This window comes from Taudactylus pleione, unplaced genomic scaffold (assembly GCF_031769625.1).
Source record: "Taudactylus pleione unplaced genomic scaffold, aTauple2 ptg000006l, whole genome shotgun sequence".
Taxonomy (NCBI): domain Eukaryota; kingdom Metazoa; phylum Chordata; class Amphibia; order Anura; family Myobatrachidae; genus Taudactylus; species Taudactylus pleione.
In genome coordinates this window covers 14,451,323-14,472,288 of record NW_028284409.1, presented here as the reverse complement: position 1 = coordinate 14,472,288, position 20,966 = coordinate 14,451,323, and the positions used below count along the sequence as shown (strand labels likewise).

The window sequence follows — 20,966 nt, the reverse complement described above, 5'->3', positions numbered from 1 at the left end:
AGCTGTCGGGCTTACGTCAGCCGGCTTCCCGATTGCATCCTAAAAGGGGATATCTGTAATATCTACTTCAGGGGTGTATCCATACCTCCCAACTTTTAATTGTAAGGATCCGTGGCACTTTGTGCGGTGTAGGCGAGCGTCTGCAAAGTGGACAGAGCCGTGATGAAATGGGGTGGAGCGTTCCTGCACCCCCACTGGCATCACTATGGGGGTGTGCCCAGCACTCCCCGTGATGCTGGGCAGCCCCCATGATCTCCCTGCACTAGTGAATAGATGCCCTGCGCATGCGCACAGCATCTATTCTACCTCTTCTTGCCCACTGCTCTGCTTGCAGAAAGCGTTTTCTGGTCCCCCCAACTTCCCTACCACCATGGGACACTGCGGCCCGTGGGTGGGTCAGTACCAGAAACACGGGACTGTCACGCTGACTGAGAGATCAGCAGCAGCACAGACTTTTGATAAACCGATCTGGCCACGGGTGGCACTGCCAGACTGCGACGGCGCCCCCCCCCACCGGCGAGTGCCATCCTAGGAAAATATGTCCCTAATCTCCTGCATTACCTTTATGATGCATGGCCCCAAAACTTAATTTCTCCAAAAGTAAGAGAACATTTTCATTTTCACCTGCTTTGTAGAACTTAAGTGTTAATGAATAGACCCCCCTTTGACAGATAAAGTAGAGAAGTTGCTCATAGCAACCAAACAACTGTCATTTCATAGACTGTGCTAAATAAATTATAGCTAGAGAAGCTGACTGGCGGCTACCGGCAACTTCTTCACTTTATCTCTCTTGAAGGTCTGATATATATCCCCTTATGTCTCTAATCCTGCTCTCCTAGGACTGATATGTGTTGCAGTGACAAGAACATGTCCAGCAGCGAGTGTAGTCCTGTACTGCATGGATGTGACACATATCTGGCTGATACTGGCGCAGCCCGAGCTGTGTACACACTACAGGTGTCTGCTCAGACTTCTTTCTGCCTGTGTTACTAGCTGGGACTGCCAGTGAGCACTTCCCCTCCGTCCCCTCCCCTGGAGTGTGCTGCAGACTATACACACAGGAGGTGGGGAAGGAGGAGGAGGAGGGAGAGAGCAGGCTCTTTTCCTGTTTCATTTGAAAGACACAAGGCAGTGGCAGCGCTACTACACCGGCCGCCGGGCTGCCAAGTCCCCCCACTGATGCCGCTGCCCTTCTCCTCTCAGCGGATGGAGAAAGTGTACCCACTGGAGGTGCGTGCTGCATACTGCATACGTCTGGCTGCTGCTGCCTCCCTGTGATCAGAGGCGAAATCCCGGGACCCCCAGGACACGGGTTGCTGGATACGGTGGTCTCAGTGCGCTGCCCAGAGTTTGGACAATAAGGAGCCTCTGTACCAAGCTGCATGTACCCCGGGGAGCGGGGTGTCTCTTGCTCGTGATCCGTGAGACTGGTTTCAGATCTGTTCCCGTCTCCTGGTTCTTCTTATTCAGGATAATCGGGCACTCCGTCACTATGTGCCAGGAATACAGATGAAGAGTGCCCGACTGGAAGTTACACACACAATACCCACACCGAGCCAGGATCCCGGCTCTGGCTCCCCCACATGCAGGCATTGTCAGGTCACAGCCAGATCTGACCCTGGGAGTATAGGGTTACCCGGATACACCCTGGATCATACACACTCCACTGGAAAGTGACTGGGGTCTGGCAGTAGGGGCAATGCCTTTCCACCTGAGGATAGTAGAGCCCACCCATGTGTGCCGGGTGGGTGCCAGTGATGGGCGAGCGCCCACGGATGCCCCGACTCTGCTGTTCTCCTCACTGCAAGAAGTGAGTGTCCACTCCATGCTGCGCATCATCCAGCAGCTGTCTGACCTCTCCCGGCACGCTGAGGGCATCTTCACCAGCATCCATGGGCAAGCGGTGACCCTGGGGGAGCGCAGTGCCCGCCTGCAGCGGCGCCTGGCATCCCTTCACAACACGGTCTCCCACCTGGACCACAGGAAAGTGCCAGTCCGTAAGTCACCTTTTCCAAGTACATGGCAGATGATATGCTCCTTTGTTAGTCATTACACGTTTGGCCGCTTTGTGTGGCCATTGTTAGTTACTATTGTGTTAGACATTATGTCATAATAACACCACATACACAGTACCTGCCGGGATATCATACCCAACCCACGTCTACATAGTTTTGTATTTCTGAGTCCTAGGAAGTTTTCGAGGCTTATCTTATTGGAAACACTGTGTTAGAATATATCACATAGTACAGTACTAGTTACTTAGTTAAAGTGTAAAAAAAATCCATGTGTAATGTTTAGAAATGGCAAGTTATCAATTCATTTTTATGAGCCTGTTACTTACTAGACCCATCCCTGACAGTATTGTCAATTTATAATTATATTGTACAGTACAGTGCACCTTGCCCACCTGTGAATACACACCCATACACATGTATTGCCAGAGAGAGCACACCTAGTTATAAAATATTAAAATGAACAATTCTGTCAATCAAAATTGCTCATCTAGGCTAACATAACCACCCATCCAATGCATTACACATAACACTTCCACACCTGTTTATTTGCACAGTGTCTTAAAATTATTCTAGTACTTTGTAGTTTAATCAATGTCCATAGAGCTATTATTATATTCTGCTCCATCCCATGGATTGTTGCCCAAGAACAGTCTGTCATCTTTAAATCAGGGCTTGTACATAGATACATTTACATAATCTTGGGTTTCACGTAAAATTATTCAGCTTGCACATATGCACAACACAACTTGTACTGGCATTTTGAGATGCATGTACAGTGCATCCGGAAAGTATTCACAACGCATCACTTTTTCCACATTTTGTTATGTTACAGTCTTATTCCAAAATGGAATAAATTAATTTTTGTCCTCAAAATTCTACAAACAATACCCCATAATGACAACGTGTAAAAAGTTTTTTTGCGATTTTTGCAAATTTAATAAAAAAAAACTAAGAAATCACATGTACATAAGTATTCACAACCTTTGCTCAATACTTTGTTGATGCACCTTTGGCAGCAATTACAGCCTCAAGTCTTTTTGAATATGATGCCACAAGCTTGGAACATCTATCTTTGGGCAGTTTCGCCCATTCCTCTTTGCAGCACCTCTCAAGCTCCATCAGCTTGGATGGGAAGCGTCGGTGCACAGCCATTTTCAGATCTCTCCATAGATGTTCAATTGGATTCAAGTGTGGGCTCTGGCTGGGCCACTCAAGGACATTCACAGAATTGTCCTGAAACCACTCCTTTGATATCTTGGCTGTGAGCTTAGGGTCGTTGTCCTGCTGAAAGATGAACCGTCGCCCCAGTCTGAGGTCAAGAGCGCTCTGGAGCAGGTTTTCATCCAGGATGTCTCTATACATTGCTGCACTCATCTTTCCCTCTATCCTGACTAGTCTCCCAGTTCCAGCCACTGAAAAACTTCCCCACAGCATGATGCTGCCACCACCATGCTTTACTGTAGGGATGGTATTGGCCTGGTGATGAGCGGTGCCTGCTTTCCTCCAAACATAACGCCTGGCATTCACGCCAAAGAGTTCAATCTTTGTCTCACCATGGTCTGAGAGTCCTTCAGGTGCATTTTTGCAAACTCCAGGCGCGCTGCCAAGTGCTTTTTACTAAGGAGTGGCTTCCATCTGGCCACTTTACCATTCAGGCCTGATTGGTGGATTACTGCAGAGATGAATGTCCTTCTCAAAGGTTCTCCTCTCTCCACAGAGGAATGCTGTAGCTCTGACAGAGTGACTGTCGTGTTCTTGGTAATCTCCCTGACTAGGGCTCTTCTTCCCCGATCGCTCAGTTTAGATGGCCGGCCAACTCTAGGAAGAGTCCTGGTGGTTCCGAACTTCTTCCATTTACTTATGATGGAGGACACTGTGCTCACTGGGACCTTCAAAACAGCAGATATTTTTCTGTACCCTTCCCCAGATATGTGCCTCAAGACAATCCTGTCTCGGAGGTCAACAGACAATTCCTTGTATTTCATGCTTGGTTTGTGCTCTGACATGCACTGTCAAGTGTGGGTCCTTATATAGACAGGTGTATGCCTTTAAAATTATATCCAATCAACTGATTTTACCACAGGTGGACTTGAAATAAGCTGTAGGAACATCTCAAGGATGATCAGAGGAAACAGGATGCACCTGAGCTCAATTTTGAGCTTCATGGCAAACTTCATGACTACTTATGTACATGTGATTTCTTAGTGTTTTTTTTTTTAATTAAATTTGCAAAAATCTCAAAAAAACTTTTTACACGTTGTCATTATGGGGTATTGTGTGTAGAATTTTGAGGACAAAAATGAATTTATTACATTATGGAATAAGGCAGTAACATAACAAAACGTGGAAAAAGTGAAGCATTGTGGATACTTTCTGGATGCACTATATATGACACTTGCCCCTTAGTCTGGGAGCAATGGATCAGTGACTTGTACGTGTGAGTGAAATATAATGGGGCATGCAGACGTAAGTGTAGCAGGCCCCTTTGAAATGTGTCTTGATTTGGTTTGAATATGTCTTTGAAATATGTTTCTTACAAGCATAAATTCTGTGCTTACACAAGACAGTTATCAGTTGATGATGTTGGTTGCTTTATACTTACAGTATATGGAGGCATCTATATAGATTCACAGTTGTACAGACCCTAGGATCCTAAGACGAGTGTGCAAAACTGTGCAGATGTAAATTTAGGCCTACAAATATAGACATCTTTTACGGTAAAGCCTAAACTGAGTACACACTTGAAAGATCAGGCAGTCTACCGACACTATATATTGTGTGCAGAGAACGCTACCGTACATCGCATTGTCCCACCTGATATGCAGCACATCAGATGGGAAAAATGCGACTACACAATTTGTGTGTACACACTGCACGATGGTCGTGCACAGCGGTTGAGTGGACGCAGGTACCATGATTGTACGACAAATCGTGTAGTATGTACCCAGCTTTAGTGATGCGGCAATGTGATGTAATGATATATTGCATCACTGTACACACTACACGATCCATTGTACAATGATGCAATATATTGTTGCATGCTTCATGTAACAACACCACATTGTCAGTGGAATCTTCCCATTGGACATACAGAACATCCAATGGGACAATGCAATGAATGATTGGGGAAAGCAGCAGATTGAGGGTTCATACTATACGATGGTCATGCAGATTGGTCTAATGTACCAAGATTGCACAATATATCATATAGAGTGTGTACCCAGTTTAAAACTTAGGTGGTCCTGACGTTCTCAAACATGTCCTTGCAGTACGAGGTAGTGACCAATTCTAACTAAAACCTTACCAGTCACCTAAACAGTTTCTAATGGTTGTTGCGACTAGAGTCTTAGGGGTATATTTATTAAAGTGCAGTTTTAGAAGTAGAGTTGTTGTCCATATCTACTTATCATTTATCTAGCACCTTATAGAAGATAATAGCTAGAAACTGATTGGTTGCTATGGGCAACATCTCCCCTTAAAGAAAAAAAACGTACTTTTGTAAATATACCCCTTAGAATGTTTTCTTTTTTCTGTAGTTTCATCAAACTGTACGTAACTTCACATCAATTTATTGTATTAAGCAGAACCTACCTAAAATTAACTTTTACTTCAGGTGCATTGCTGTCAGTATGGGCTTCACTTTGACACATAGGGGATAATTTGGAGTTGGCTGAAAATTGTGGCCTGAAACTGTGGGCCTGATTCAGAGCCGCTCGTAAGCGGCCGCTCGTTCGCTCCGAGCGATGTTCGCATATCTGCGCATGCGTAGGGGTCGTAACGCGCATGCGCCAACCAGTCATTGCGGTCGGAAATTGTGTGCTCGCAAAATAGCAAGTGCCTGCTAATTTGAGTGACAGAATGAGGCGTTTGTGGGTGGTAACAGGGGAAGGTGCTTGAAAACGGGGAGTGGTGATCCGAATGCAGGCGTGCCAAACGGTCAAAACGGGCGTTTTAAGGGTGTGCATAATTAACAAAGCAGCGTCATCGGCCACGTCACTTGGTTGTTTCTTAGCCTGAACTGTTCGCATGATTGCGGTAGGAAAATCCTACCACAAGCACTGCGAGCAGTTCAGATGCCTTTCGATGTACTCGATTAATCTAATAAATAGCGGAGATGACGTATGATGCGAACGGCCAGGGGGCCGTTTACAAAATAGCGAGCGCATGTTTCGTTCGCTCGCTCAGACATAGAGGCGTCAACAGACCGCAAAGAGCGAGCGCTCAATTTAAATAGCCAGCCCCTTTTTCTGAACGACCGTTCGCAAATAGCGTCCGGCTCTGAATCAGGCCTGAATTTGCAGCAGAGCAAATCCTGTTGAATTGCAAATACAAATTTTGCTTGCTCTTGCATACTGCACACCCTGAGTTGTGAGTAAAGTCTGCTAGTAGGAGCAATTTAGCACATTGGCAAAAAAAAATGAGCTGGGAGTGGGGTGCCCTTCTGCTCCACGGGAGGTTTCTGTCCTCCCTGAGCTCGCCTTAGGACACCTGCGTTATGGTACTCTTCACCTATATTAAAATACATCTGCCCAGTATTTGTTTACTACATGCAAAAGCAGCTAGTTTTTTTCCTGCATGCAAGCAACAAGTAAATTTGCATTTGCAACCTTTGCATTGCAGCATGGGTTTGCCCAGGTGTGTATTTGCACAGTTTAGCTGGATTTGCTCCTAACTGCAAATGAGGGCAATACTGGCCATCTCTATTTTCACACTTCATTTTTGAGTTCGTATAGGTTGTGTGCCCTTACAGCTCTATATCAGATTGTACATTTTACATTTTTTCCCCTTTATCACAAAACTGTTTTTTCCAGATGAAAATACACTCAGTAGCTGGATTCTAAATCAGTTTCATAGAGGGCAAAGATTTTGTGTACCCTACATCATCTGGAAGACTACCAAAGTTCGAGCAGTCCTCGCGGACTATCGGTGTGTAATGCCGACTGTCAGGATTCCTCCTGTCAAAATACTGACAGTGGCATCCCGATAGTTGGTATCCCTCCCCCCTTCTCCCCCTAACCCTCTCTTCTTGTAGCCTTACCCTAACCCTCCCCATCCCACACCCTAACCCTCCCCGTTACTGCCTAACCCTAAGTCTCCTCCCCCCTAGGGGTGCCTAACCCTAACCCCTCCCCCAAAAAAACCTAACGCTAACCCCGCTATGCTACCTAAACCTAACTCTCCCCCCCACAACTAACAGCTAAGGGTGCCCCGGACTTACCTCAGGCGGTCATCCTTCTAGATTCTGGCTTCTGGATTAAGATAGGCATCGTTATTTCGACTCCTATCTCAAGTTGCATCGCGACTGCCGGTCTCTTAACTTCATCCCCTACAGGCAGTGCAGCACTACGGGGTCCAGAGATATATGGGGTTTAGCTCTGCTTTCAAAGATACAGATCAGATGTCTGTTCTAAGCAAGTATAGGTCTGGTGCATGTTCAGAGAAGCCCACGTAGGCGCTATAATGGCATGTGTAGAACCTGTGCATGGAATGTTCAACAGAGGCCCTTCGCCTGCTCTTTTGAGAGCAGGGTCTCGGAGTCTAAGGACGGCATTGCTGTGCCCTTATCCAAATTTAATGACACACCCCAGCTATGCACTATTCCATCCATAGACTTGCTGACTGTTATTGTATATAGCTCCCAAAGCTGTTTGGCTGATTTCTAGCAATTATTAAATTATTATTGCCCAGAGGTTTTGGCACCAGCTCAGAGCGTGCTGTCACATTAACAGTCACTGCTATTGTGACAGCACTGGCTCTAGCCCATCTCACATTGGACATGGCAGTAACAGAGGCAAACAATAGGCACAGTTCCAGCCTGTGTATGTACTGCTATTGAATGGGGTCTACACTAGCTTTTCCAGTATGTTTGAAGGGTTCTATCCTCTTCTTACGGGGAGCTAATTATTCCCGACTGATCTCTTGTTTCCCTTATGTCATCTTGTCTTTAAGACATGACAGCATAAACATGGCAAGTATAAGGTAGATAACTGCTCTGACTAGGTTTTCCCGTTGGCCTTCCACTACTCCAGGTTTATGGGCCAGACATGCCATGTTCTTGCTCTGCACATTATACGAGAATCTTTATGTAAGTAGAGTAAAAAAGTTATTTGATAATGTCACAGATACAATATTTGAATCCCTAATAACTTTTTTGTAGCTTTTCTCTACTGTATGTTTATTAACAACAAAAACAAACAAAAAAACCCACATAATATCCAGTGTATACAGTTTAGCAAAACAGAAAGGTTTTCTGGGTGGTAAATTCTAATGCTGGCCACAATCAGTAATTCGATCGGTGCTCTATTTAGTACTTCAGAGATCCCACCTGCTATACTCAATTTATTTTAATTTAGGTAAATTATGTTCTTAGGAGCTGCTATTATTCAACTAACTTGTTAGGGATGGTTCCCTATCTACACCATGTCTTTAGGCATCATACATTTGTGTTGCAAAAGCAGAGTTGACTTGCGTACCATTGTAAATAAATATTTTTATAGATATACTTTATATGTAAATATATAAATTATTTATATAAATATAATGAAAAATTTATCACAATTTTAGAAAACAAAACATGCAAGGTTAAGGTTTACTTAGTACACACAGCGAATGCAGAACTCTTTCTTTTCTTTCTTTCTTTCTTTCTTTCTTTCTTTCTTTCTTTCTTTCTTTCTTTCTTTGTTTCTTTCTTTCTTTCTTTCTTTCTTTCTTTCTTTCTTTCTTTCTTTCTTTCTTTCTTTCTTTCTTTCTTTCTTTCTTTCTCTTTAGTGTGGAAAGTACTGAGGCATCCCACCAGCCGTGCCATACATATTTACAAGCTGGTAGACTACCAAAAATCCTGGTTTTAGCTCTTTATACAGTAAATGTTCAAAGCTCATGAGCCTGAATCAGCATGGTACGTTGTCATTGTGCTACATTTAAAAGTCAACATAAAACAAGGTGTGGTTTTGTGTGGGAAGCAGCTGACACCAAAACACAGCAAGGTTTGCCAAGTGTCAGATAAGAACTCCAGGCAGTGAGCGCAGCGAGCATACCTTGACCACAGGACCCCTCTTCTGGAAAGTGTAGAGTTTCTATGAATGTATTTTCACAGGTGCAGGAAATTATCCCAGCTCCATAACATATTGGGATTGGAGGCTTATTTTACCCTCATAACACATGAAGAATGTAGCAATAGAAAAATGGCAAATTGTTTCTAAGAACAAATATCTAGAATATAGAATGTCTATTAGAAAAATAAACTATGACTTTGCAGGAATACTTTATGATTTTTTCTGCATTGTCTCCCATAAAGACATGTCTGTTGTGGTAATAAGGGCAGTCTTCTCTATCTAAGAGAACAGTGCTTTATATATATTAATCCTGCATAGTTTAATTATGGTTCTCACATGTTTTTAAGTTAAAGACTCTTAACCACTTCAAACGATATTAGCAGAACTACTATTTAAACTATTCTGTACTAAAAAGTCAATACGGTGTGCAGTGTTTTTGGCTGAAAAGTGAGGTTTTCATCAACATACAAGTATATTCTACCATGGATTCAGATGTCACTGCAAAATAAGATTATAGCTTTAGGAGTAATATTAGGGAAAAGATATTCATACAGCACCAGCTCAGTTATATTCTTTTCACACCGCCGATGGTTTTATTGCCGTAACAACACAGGTTGCAGCTCAGTTTAAAAGGGGTCAAGGTTGGATTCCCAGGTCGAGTGACCCAGCAATCCACACTGGGTAGCTTGCAGGGTTTAACACTGGAATGAACCGTGTAACCCGTCCGACCCGGGTCCCGTTTATAGCATGGGAGATCCGGATTTCCTGGCACTTGAAGATGATGTCATCTTCAAGCGCCGGCAGGAGAGAACAACTGGACCCATGTACTGTGTAAACGGCACTGACCCAGGAATAACCCAGGTCGGCGGCGTGATGTGAAAGGGGTCTATCCCGGATCTGACCCGGTCTGGAATCGTGTTCCAAATCCCGGGACAGACACGGGACTTTAGTGTTAAAATGGTAATATACCCCTTTTACACTGATACCCCTTTTACACCACAGCTAAATCCTGGTTATTGCAGCCAGTGTGAAAAAGGTATAAGTTCATGACTGACCTGTAGTTTGTGGGGGAAAGGAATAATGAAACCAGGTATTTTCAGATCTAATTCTACATAAACACTTGTTGGGTAATGTGAGCAACATTAGGGTCTCTTTGGATGGATTTATTGCTTTTGAATGAAGTGATCCAATTGCAGTAGCTCCATTGATGTACAGCAGCAGCTGAAATGTCCATCTCCTCATTTGTTTACCCAAATCACCTCTGTCCCTTTGGAATAGCTGCTTAATGATCATGTCCCTTTGTTTGCTTTGTCATGTCCACTACAGCTGGGGCGTTATAACATCTGTGACCCTGTCCCTTACATCTCTTTAACATGAGAATTGAACCATGATGACATAACCTGATTACTTATATGTGTAAGGTCCTCTCTTGCTCTGTGTGAATGTAGGTTACTTGATTGATAGCTTATCTCTGTTATCAGAATAATAGGGAAATGTGTCAAATATTTTAGTCTATAAATAATCTCCAACTGCCAACTAATTGCTATGCAGTGTTTAAATAATTTCGACAGTTTATATTATATTGTTTTTTCCTAAATGTGTTTTATACACTAAACTCCCCCGAGCCAAACCTTCATATTATTGTATCCTAATTCACTAATGTCATCCAAAACCTCCTAGATTTATCCACTTTATAGATTATTTTATCATCAGATCTAGTCCAGAAATGTATTTTATTCTTAGCTATGGACTTTTATGATATTGCTAACCAGAGCAGGACAAATCTCTGGAACTAAACAGCCACCAAGGGGTACATTTACTAAGAATCGAGTTTGGTCGAGTTTTTTTTTTAATTTAAACTCTATTTGCTTCACCGAAACTCGGGTGAGTTTACCCTTTAAAAACTCAAAAATTTACTAAGAAGTGAGTTTAGCTGAAAGTGAGTTTTCCGATGGTGAAGGAGATCGAGATTTCTCGCCATATTTGCGAGTTTAGATGAGATTACTGAGATTGCAGTGTTTTCTCTCTGCCAAACTCACCCAAACAAGCACCCTGCAAATATCAGTGAGATATCTGTAAGCTAGCTGCTTGTGTGTTGTAGCTGTAAAAAACGGGTTAAAATATATTTTAAAAAATTATGTAGGGTCCCCCCCAAAACCCTAAACAGCCCCGGACTTGTCAGCCAGTCCTGGTACCTAAAATTACGGGGAACAAAATGAGTAGGGTTACACTGTAATTTAGTTACCAGCGCCATGCTTCAGGGCCAGCCCTAGTTTTAATTATAGGGGAAAAAATATGTGTAAGGAATCCCCTATAATTAAAAACAGCACCGGACCCAAAATGACCGGGGTGTAATGCCACAGCCCGGAGACCCTATTACCATGTCTCCAGAGTCAAAGCATTCTCACCCCAAGTCGCTCAGGCCAAGCAGGGGATCTCAGGGGAGGTGGGGACCCCCCAAAAAAGGGATCCCCCCTCTCACAAAACCCCAGGCTTCTGTTCTGTACTGTCTTTATTTAACTATTTATTTTACAGTGGAGGTACGGGTGCCGGCCACCTGCTGGCACTTGTAGTTCCACATGTGCAAAAGGGCAGGCATGCTGGCACCTGTAGTTCCACTGTAAAATACAATAGATTACTTTGATTTTCCACTTTATTACCCCCGTACCCACAGCTAAGGGTTGTGGGAAGAGCTCCGGGCTTCAGACCAAGCCTGGGGTTTCGGGAGAGGAGGGACCCCTTTTTTGCGTCGTCCCCACCTCCCCTGAGATCCCCAGCTTGGCCTGAGCGACTTGGGGTGAGAATGCTTTGGCCCTGGAGACCCGGTAATAGGGTCTCTGGGCTGTGGCGTTACACCCCAGTCGTTCTGGGTCCGGTGCTGGTTTTAATTATAGGGGGACCCCTACGCATTTTTTTTCCCCCATAATTAAAACCAGAACTGGCCCCGCAGCCTGGTACTGGTACCTAAATTACAGTGGAACCCTTCTCATTTTGTTCCCCGTAATTTTAGGAACCAGGACTGGATGCCAAGTCCGGGGCTGGTTAGGCTTTTGGGGGGTGGGCCCTACATCATCTTTTTTTTAATAAAACACTTTATATTAGGTATACAGGCAGAAATATACACACTGATCTGTGTATGTTTCTGCCAAACTCGCAGCTCAAAAGGTGAATGTTTAAAACTTCTATTTCACAGTGAGTTTGCTACAGTGTCACACGAGGTTGGAAACTCGATTCTTAGTAAATTTGCGAGTTGCATCTTTTTCATGTAAAGTACTTCCTAATTTGGCCGATGGTGAGTTTTTTCGAGTTTGCAATCTCACATGAGTTTTAACAGTGAAAAGAGAGAACTCACTTCCAAACTCATTCAAGTTTGTCTGTAGTAAATTTGCGAGATGAAAAACATGCCTAAACTCTCGTGAGATTGCAAACTCACGCAAACTCACCCAAACTCGACTCTTAGTAAATTTACCCCCAAGACTTAAGGGGTCAATGTATTAAATGGTGATGTCCCCTTTTATTTACTGCTTATTTGCCAAAAAAAAGAGTTATTACTCTTTCTCCATATGTATGGAAAGGCATACCGTGGAGAAATCACCTTTTGTTTCCTCTTAATAATGACACCTTTGCCTTCTCTTAATAAAGCCGCTACCATAGTGAAAACAAGCATGCTAGTAATTTAATAAGTGCCGAAAATATGAACTTTTTGCTGCTTTTCATTGTGTTGGGTACGGCATCCCGATGGTAAGAATCCCGACAGTCAGAATGCCAGCAGTGGATCCCAATGGCGAAAATGCTGACAATTTTTGGTAAGTATTAACCCCTACCCCCCGCAACCTAACCCTCCCCTTCAGCAGCCTAACTCTAACCCTCCCCTTCAGCAGCCTAACTCTAACCCTCCCCTTCGGCAGCCTAACTCTAACCCTCCCCTTCGGCAGCCTAACTCTAACCCTCCCCTCCTACAGCCTAACTCTAATCCTACACTCCCACAGCCTAACCCTAACCTTCCCATCCCGCAGCCTAACCCTAACCTTCCCTTCCCACTGTCTAACCCTACCCTGCCCCTCCTGCGGTCTAACCCTAACCTCCGCTCCCCTCCCGAGCCTAACCCTCCTCTCCCGCAGCCTAACCCTAACCTTCCCCTCCTGCAGCCTAACCCTAACCTTCCCTTCCCACTGTCTAACCCTAACCTTCCCCTCCCGCGGTCTAACCCTAACCTCCTCCCCTCCCGCAGCCTAACCCTCCCCTCCCGCAGCCTAACCCTAACCTTCCCATCCCGCTGTCTAACCCTAACCTTCCCCTCCCACGATCTAACCTTCCACTCCCAAAGCCTAACCCTAACCCTCCCCTCCATCAGCTTAATGGTGCGTACACACTGGGCGATAAAGTGGACGACTGAACGATAACGATATCGTTATCGTTCAGTCGTCCACTTTGTCGTCCATTTTTAACCCCAAAACGATGAACGATAACGACGACGCGCGTTCCCGCGGGTCGTTCGTCATCATCGTTCATCGGGCTGACATGCAGGCCAACCTGACGATCTTGTCAGTTTGCTGCATGTTGGGGAATGGGGGAGAGAGCCCGGCGCTGAACGATATCGTTAATGATATAGTTCAGCGGCTGGGCTCAATGTCATGAACGACATTGAGCACAGCCTGCCGGGGACACACTACACGATATCGCTCAGGGAGCATATCGTCTAGTGTGTACGCACCATTACTCTAACCTGCCCTTCCACAGTCTAACCCTCCCCTCCCGCAGCCTAACTCTAACCCTCCCCTTCCGAAGCCTAAGCCTAACCCCAATACTTACCTTTGAAGTTGTCTGCATTTTGACCAGTCGGGATCCTTCAGCCGGTATAGTGAGCTTCAGTATTCTGACTGTCGGGATGCTGATTACATCCCTTTTCATCTGAAGATGGCATTATGCATCTGCATGCTTATTGTGAAGTATACACAGGCGCAGTCTATTAGGCTTGCAGATGAGCGGTCCTGAAATCATACCATCTCACGTTTTTTTATAATCCCATGCATGCACATTAGAGCCATGCACTATGTATCACATCAGCACTAAGCTGATTTGATACATGGAGCATTGCTGCCATAAGTGGCGATGCAGGATGGGTTTTTGCAGAGATAAAGGCTTTTTGATACATTGACCTCTAAAAATAATTTCTTGTAGTCTCCCAACAGTTTGTAGTAATTTCTGTGGATGACAGGCAGAGTACCTCTTCCTGGTCCAACTGGTGTGTACATTGCACTGGAATGCTACTGTTTATTATATCAATGTGTTTCTCAAAGATCCTAAAATATAATATAAATATACTGTATGTAGGCAAACTCAATCAAACAAATTCAGAGTATTCAGTTATTGAGACACATGTAAACAAGCCTCCTTCATGCCACTATTCTGAATTTATTATCATCTACAGATGCATTTCAGTCACCGGTTGATTCAAAGGTGAGTGTTAGGATACATCTGTGTAAAGTCATCATAGGTGATATAAATCTGTCTTATTTTTCTTTGCCTCAGTGATCCATAAGAATCAGCAGTGGCCACATTTCATCCTCATACTGATTATCAGGACAATAGGGCAATGTTCTCAAAACTGGTTTACAGTTAGCAATGTAGCATGTACTGTTATACATATTAATTCAGATTCTGTAACTTTTCAGTTACAGTTTGAAAAATAAAATGCAAATCTCTGATTGGTTAGTTTGGGTTACAGCAACTATTCTCGGTACTTGGAACTGTCTCTCATTTTGCTTTTTTTTAAGGGTTTGATTCTGTGGAATGTTGATGTTGTGTCCTTTATGTGAATATATAATTACTGGTATAAATGAAGATGTGAATTAATGGATTTAAAGTGTTCCTGGCTATGTAGCAGGCCATTTCTTACATCGCTTTTTCCTTCTTTTTTCTTCATGTTGCACCTTGTGTCACTTTTGTACATCTATTTTTTCTTGTATTAATGTAATTATCATATCTATTACTAGTAACCTGACTCATTGTAAAACCAGCCTTGTCATTGTCATACGATTGTGTGTTCTCTGGAGACAGCTTGCATCACAGTTTTCGTTTAGTGAAATACATGATACATAAACAGTTCTGCGTCTGAGAAAGATCTTAACACGAATTCAGCACATATTACTGTAATTGGAAAACATGTAGGAAGAACAGTAACAGAGCAGATTAAGTACCCAGTGAAATACATCATGTTGGAAGATTTGCAAGTATGCGTTAGGAAGTTTGCAGGCTGTGTAATTGGAGACTGACTGGCCTATTTATCAAGTAGAAAAAAGCCATATCGCTGGCAAAAATGGGTGTTTTCACTTGTAATAGGACTTCCCCTTATCTTTCAAAAGTCACCACTGGCAAAAAGATTCACAAGGTCTTGCCGGTGTAAATTTCCCGAAGTTTGGGATGTTCCTTTACTTCACATACCTGAATTAGCCTGCTGGGTGATGCTTGTGCAACCCTAGAGGCTGGCCCAGCAAAGTGGTCAATAAACTATTACAGCTCCTAACCAGTATTGCCAAGGCAGCAGTGTATCCGGGCACAAATAATGGCAATAGGAGGCTTTCTATTACTCCAGTAAGTGGTCACAGAAAAGCAACCCTATTGCAGAATGTTAATATATTACCCCACAAGTATATATCTTCGTACACTGAGCATAACTTTGTTTTCTAAAGTTGTATTTCTGTGTTGGAAAATTAATTACATAGTTGATATTTGTGCATATATTATCCGTATAACATCTTAACTACCTCCAATTGTTTACAAAAGGGGTGTAAATGGCAGCGTCTCATACTGCATTAAGTATTCACATATACAATTACGTATAATTTGTTCTTCTGAGCTAGAGAAGCTTTAATTGTTTGCACTTGCTCCTCCTAACCCATATGCTACATTCATGCATAGCAATTTGCAGATGGGCGCATTGGGGCCCATAACAATTTGCCTAGTTTCTGCAAATATAAGATACAGACACTTCTGTGTGAATCAAAGTTAGGTTGTTAAAAAGTGTCAGCTTGCCAACAGCTCTTATAACAGAAACCAGTGCGGAGAACAGGCTAGAACTGCCACATCATTGGGTTCATAACATTGTTTTCAAAATGTGGACTATGTGATTGAACATTTGTGTTTTGGAAAGATGTGAAGCATTATATCACATTGTGGAACATATTTTCATGTGGCTAACCCTATGAACGTTTATATTCCTGCAGCAGATGTTTGTTCTAGTGCTAACACCAGGAATTAAATATCCAGGTGCTAACAGCTGCTCTGTGACCTTGGAGCGTGCAGCAGTGGAAGAATCTCATGCTGGTCCCATGAGGTTATAATTCAGGATATATGAACATGTCAGTCTACCCCTTTATTCTAGCTCAACAAGGTACTTAGCAGAGTGTGGCAGCCACATCATGTCAGTGTTATAATGTTCTCCTGCATATGATATCTCCACAAACCAATATCTTAAAGAGCTGACCAGGATTTAAATAAGTTGTTTTTTAAGTTATGGTTATTGATTTTATGTACTTTACAGACACAAAAAAAGTCAAAGTTCGGTTATACAGCTAATGAGATCTTATTGCATTCAGTTGAGTCTATTTAATACCAAGATTTTATGACCTGGACAATGCCAGATTATAAAGTTTCCATGATACTCAAATTACTGGATTAGGTCATTTCAGACCATTGGAGTAGGTCTGGATAAGTTTTAAGTTTTAGTTTTGATTGATTGTGTTTTATCCACCCTATCAGGATCTATGTATTGACAAAACCTCACCATGCTGTCACTAATGCTACAACTGTATAGATTTGTTCTGTTCTCATGATTCACTATGATATTGTATTATTATTATTATTATTATTATTATTATTATTATTATTATTATCCTTTATTTATATGGCGCCACAAGGGTTCCACAGCACCTTACAAAGTACATAAACAAATGAGCACACAAGAAACAGTTATTAACAGTACAAACAATGCAGGACATATACATGATTTATAAACATTGCTGCATAACACTTAAATGAGCAGCAGGGTGTCAGCAAGCAAGTGTTAGGTGCTGTTGTAAATGAAAGTATAAGTAAGGGAAAGTATAAGTAACCAAAAAGGTTCTGCAGCACTGCACACAGTGCAGAGACATAGGGCTCTATTTACTACAATCCGCATATTAATTACAGATTGTAGTGTGATATTATCGACTGAATTCGCATTGCGAATTCAGGCAATATCACAGGGATTTACTACAAATTCCTTGCAGGGACAGAGCTTGCAAAAAATACCGTGACAATGTGCCCATGCATGCGCCGACCGACCGTCGCTGCTACCCCCGGTGCTAATCCCCGCCCCCTGCGATCACGGACCCCCCGCGACCCCCCCCTCCCGCAACCCACCCCTCCCTTAATTACACTTACCTGCATGCTCCTGGCCTCCGGTGATGTTCTCAATGCCTCCGGTCTGGTGATCTCCCATACTGCACTGGGACCCGATCACCTGATGACCGGGCCGCAGTGCACTATGGGAGACCAGCTGACTGGAGGGGAGACATCACCAGAGGCCTGATCACCGGTCCCTAGAGTCAGGTAAGTATAAAAAAAAATTTTTGACAATTTTTTTTCTTTTTTTTTTACAGTAATCAGCTTGCGTTCTGTTTAGACCACACAGCTGATTACTGGGACCGACACCCGGCTCTGCTCTGCCTATTAGAGCAGAGTAGGAGCCCGGTAACTGGGGGAGACCCTGGATAACGTCACCTCCAGGTGGCGTTATTATCACAGGGCTTTCCCCGATATTTTTTTACAATGTAATTTTAGTAACTCTGGTCATATCACATTTCCCATTACAATTATGGGAAATGCGATCTGATTACTAAAAATAAGTGATACTTAGGGGTTGGAGTAGAATTTTATGAATTCTACTCCAATTGCCCTGTAATAACTATAGGTGATACTAAAATAATGTGAAAAGGGTGTGAAAACACCCTTTTTTCACTTTATTTTAGTCAAAATAATGTTAATAAATAGAGCCCCCATAGCAACATTCCATAGTAGTAGGTGAGAAGTGTGTCCAGGATGGAACTACAGTACGTATTATCCTAAAATGAACTGATATATTGATATATATGACTGTGAACACTATTTTGAACTGAAATATAAATGAATCTATAGTAAAATATATTTTGTAACAGTTGAAATGTGTTTTGGATATAGCCGAGTGCAAGCTATTGTTCTATGTCATTATTCATTTGAGGCTTCCTCAGTTATCCTTTATGAAGCTAAAGCTGGCCACACGTATAGATCTGCTTGTTCCACCCAAGAGGCAAATGGCTCGTTCTATGATCAACATGATCCATACCTGCATAGACCTGGTAGTTGAGTGGTTTGGTTGCACTACTTGTACCGAGAGGGTCCCAGAAAGTATGATTAGCCAATAACTACATACAGACATCCTGATAATCAGACATGGATTCTGCCAATACAGTGTCCATGTTTCTTCAGATAAACTGTACTAAAGCTGGCCACACATCTAAAGATTATCTGTCCAACCAGCCAACTAGTTGATTGGTTGGAATGAAAATCTGGTAAGGAATACAATCAGCAATTTGCTCCCAAATGCTGGAAAATGGATCAAAACTGTTGTTTGAACAAATAGTTTAGATCAAACATTTAACAAACTTGTCTGAACGACCATTTTCATCTGTTTTCTGGCATTTAGGAGCAAATTGCTGATCATCATTTACTCAGATTCCTTACCAGATTTTCATTCCAACCAATCAACAAGTTGGCTGGTTGGATGTAAGTTGGTCTAGTGTGTGGCCAGCTTTAGCGTTCACCTGGAGTATGTGGACAGGTAAATGTTATATACATTATTATCTAATAGTAACCATTGATAAAAACGAATGAATAATGGATATGAAGAATAATATTTATTTCTCTGGTAGACACAATGCTCCTGTGTGGACACTACCACTGTGTAAAACCCCAAGGAGTGGGAATGGTTGCTAGGGATGTTAGATGGCTCCTTTGAGGGTGCCTCTATCCGTAGTGCTAGCTAGGCACTACATCTGCCTCTATGCACCTATGTTGTAGCAACTTGACTCTGTGGAGTCACTCATTCAGGTGTGGTATTTAAAAATAATTATGTCTAGGTGGTGAGTGTTCCCCAGAATTACTGCATGTAAAGAAAACATACTTCCATCGCCTTCATTGCCTTATTTGTAAGTGTCTTTCTTTGTGCAACTGTGAAGGTTGTGTAGTATTTATAATCACTTCACTTTTATTACAATGTCAAATATGCTTAGAAAGATGTTAAAGTTTAAGGCTTTCATTTAATAAAGCTACATTTATTTAGTTTGCTCAGAAATCTACAAATGTTTTGCACCTAAGAAGACCCATGAAAATGCAGCATGTCAGATCTTAGCAACTAATGAGCTAATTAGATGCATGTTATTTATATTCTTAAAGGGTAGTTCAAAGCCTTGTAAGCCCACTGCAGCAGGGAAGGGGCAAAGGTTTATAACATGTTGTACAGGGCATTGCACCATAGAAATGAAAGGCCCTGGTTCAAGTTTTATTCATCAGCTGCTTCCGGTTGGTTAATTTCCTTGGCTTTGTTTATGGAGCTGAGCTCCTGCTCGCATCCTGCTCTATTAATCTCCTCATTCCACAGTGTCTGTGTCATGATACTTGCATATGTTACTAAGCAATGTATTTATTATTATTATTTTATTACAAATCTGTGCCAAATATATTTTTAAAAACTGCTTGTTATAATATAGTACTGCTTATTGTGTAGAAGACAGGATTTGTAAATATTAACTTGTGTGATATTTAAAGATTAGATAATATTGGACTAGTTCTTTACACACACAGTTAATGGGAATATTGCATGTGTTGAACTATGATGTAAGTATTCTAGTGAATAGTTTATTGTGATTTAGATTTATTTTATGTTGCAGTGTTGTTATTATACTATAATGAAACTACAACAGTTCTATAGCTTTGCCATTAACATTTTGTATAGTTTAAAAAAATCATAGCTATACTTGAGTTCTCTATTAAAAATATTGATTTTGTATTCGTTCTAACGATTTTTCTTATTTATTTATTGTTTTAATAGAAAACAATTACTTCTATTGTTGCTTTGTAAAGTTTTCAAATGATGACCTTTAATCCTCTAGTAATACGAGATGTGCTTTCTCTGATGCTTTCATTCAAACTAAACCAGGCAAAGCAGTTTCCATGACAGTGTAGAAGTTTTTCTCTCTCAGTTCCCTCATTGGTGGTTACATTTCACTGGAAAGAATTTAATAAGGTACAGTGGCAATGCTAGCTTGACAATGGTATAGATTATGTTCCCAAACTTTTTTGAATCACGGCACCCTAGATAGAGTATCAGCATTTTTTTCAAGGCACCCCTAAGCTAAAAGTTTCTTATTATGAAATTCATCAAAATGATAACATTAAGTACATTTTGCTTACCTGTCATCCTTAGGTTCAGTTTTGGTGGTGGATAGGTGGTGGATAGGGTTGTGCTTCTGTTTGTCCACAAATTTTATGATTGCCAGCCAACAGCTCTGGTTTTACCTATCACATTGACCATACATATTTTGATGCGATCCTGGACCGCTAACCCGTGGTACCCCTGCAAGTGCCCCGCAACATCCCAGGGTGCCACGGCATCCAGTTTGGGGACCACTGGCATAGACAAATTTTGATGCTATACCAGGGACATTTAATAAGGCTGTGTAAAGAGCAAAGTGTCTTTTTTTTCTGTGTTGCTGAATTGCGAATAGTGTTACAAAAGCTGTTAAAGTCAAAGTTTTTGTGAATAGAGTAAGCAGTCTTTTATAACTAGGAGAAAAGTAATTGCAACCAGCAATGCAATTAG

The 20,966-nt window shown here is 42.2% G+C and overlaps 1 protein-coding gene across 2 annotated transcripts in view; it reads left to right on the top strand.

The window, feature by feature from the left end:
• Positions 1 to 1,102: 1,102 nt before the first annotated feature.
• NHSL1 (NHS like 1) overlaps positions 1,103 to 20,966 on the top strand; it is a 214,493-nt gene continuing 194,629 nt past the window's right edge. For both annotated transcript variants that reach the window (XM_088453485.1, XM_088453398.1), the window contains exon 1: positions 1,103 to 1,997. In XM_088453485.1, coding sequence (XP_088309611.1) covers positions 1,700 to 1,997 — 298 coding nt within the window. In that variant the 5' untranslated portion in view covers positions 1,103 to 1,699. The remainder of the gene's footprint in view (positions 1,998 to 20,966) is intronic.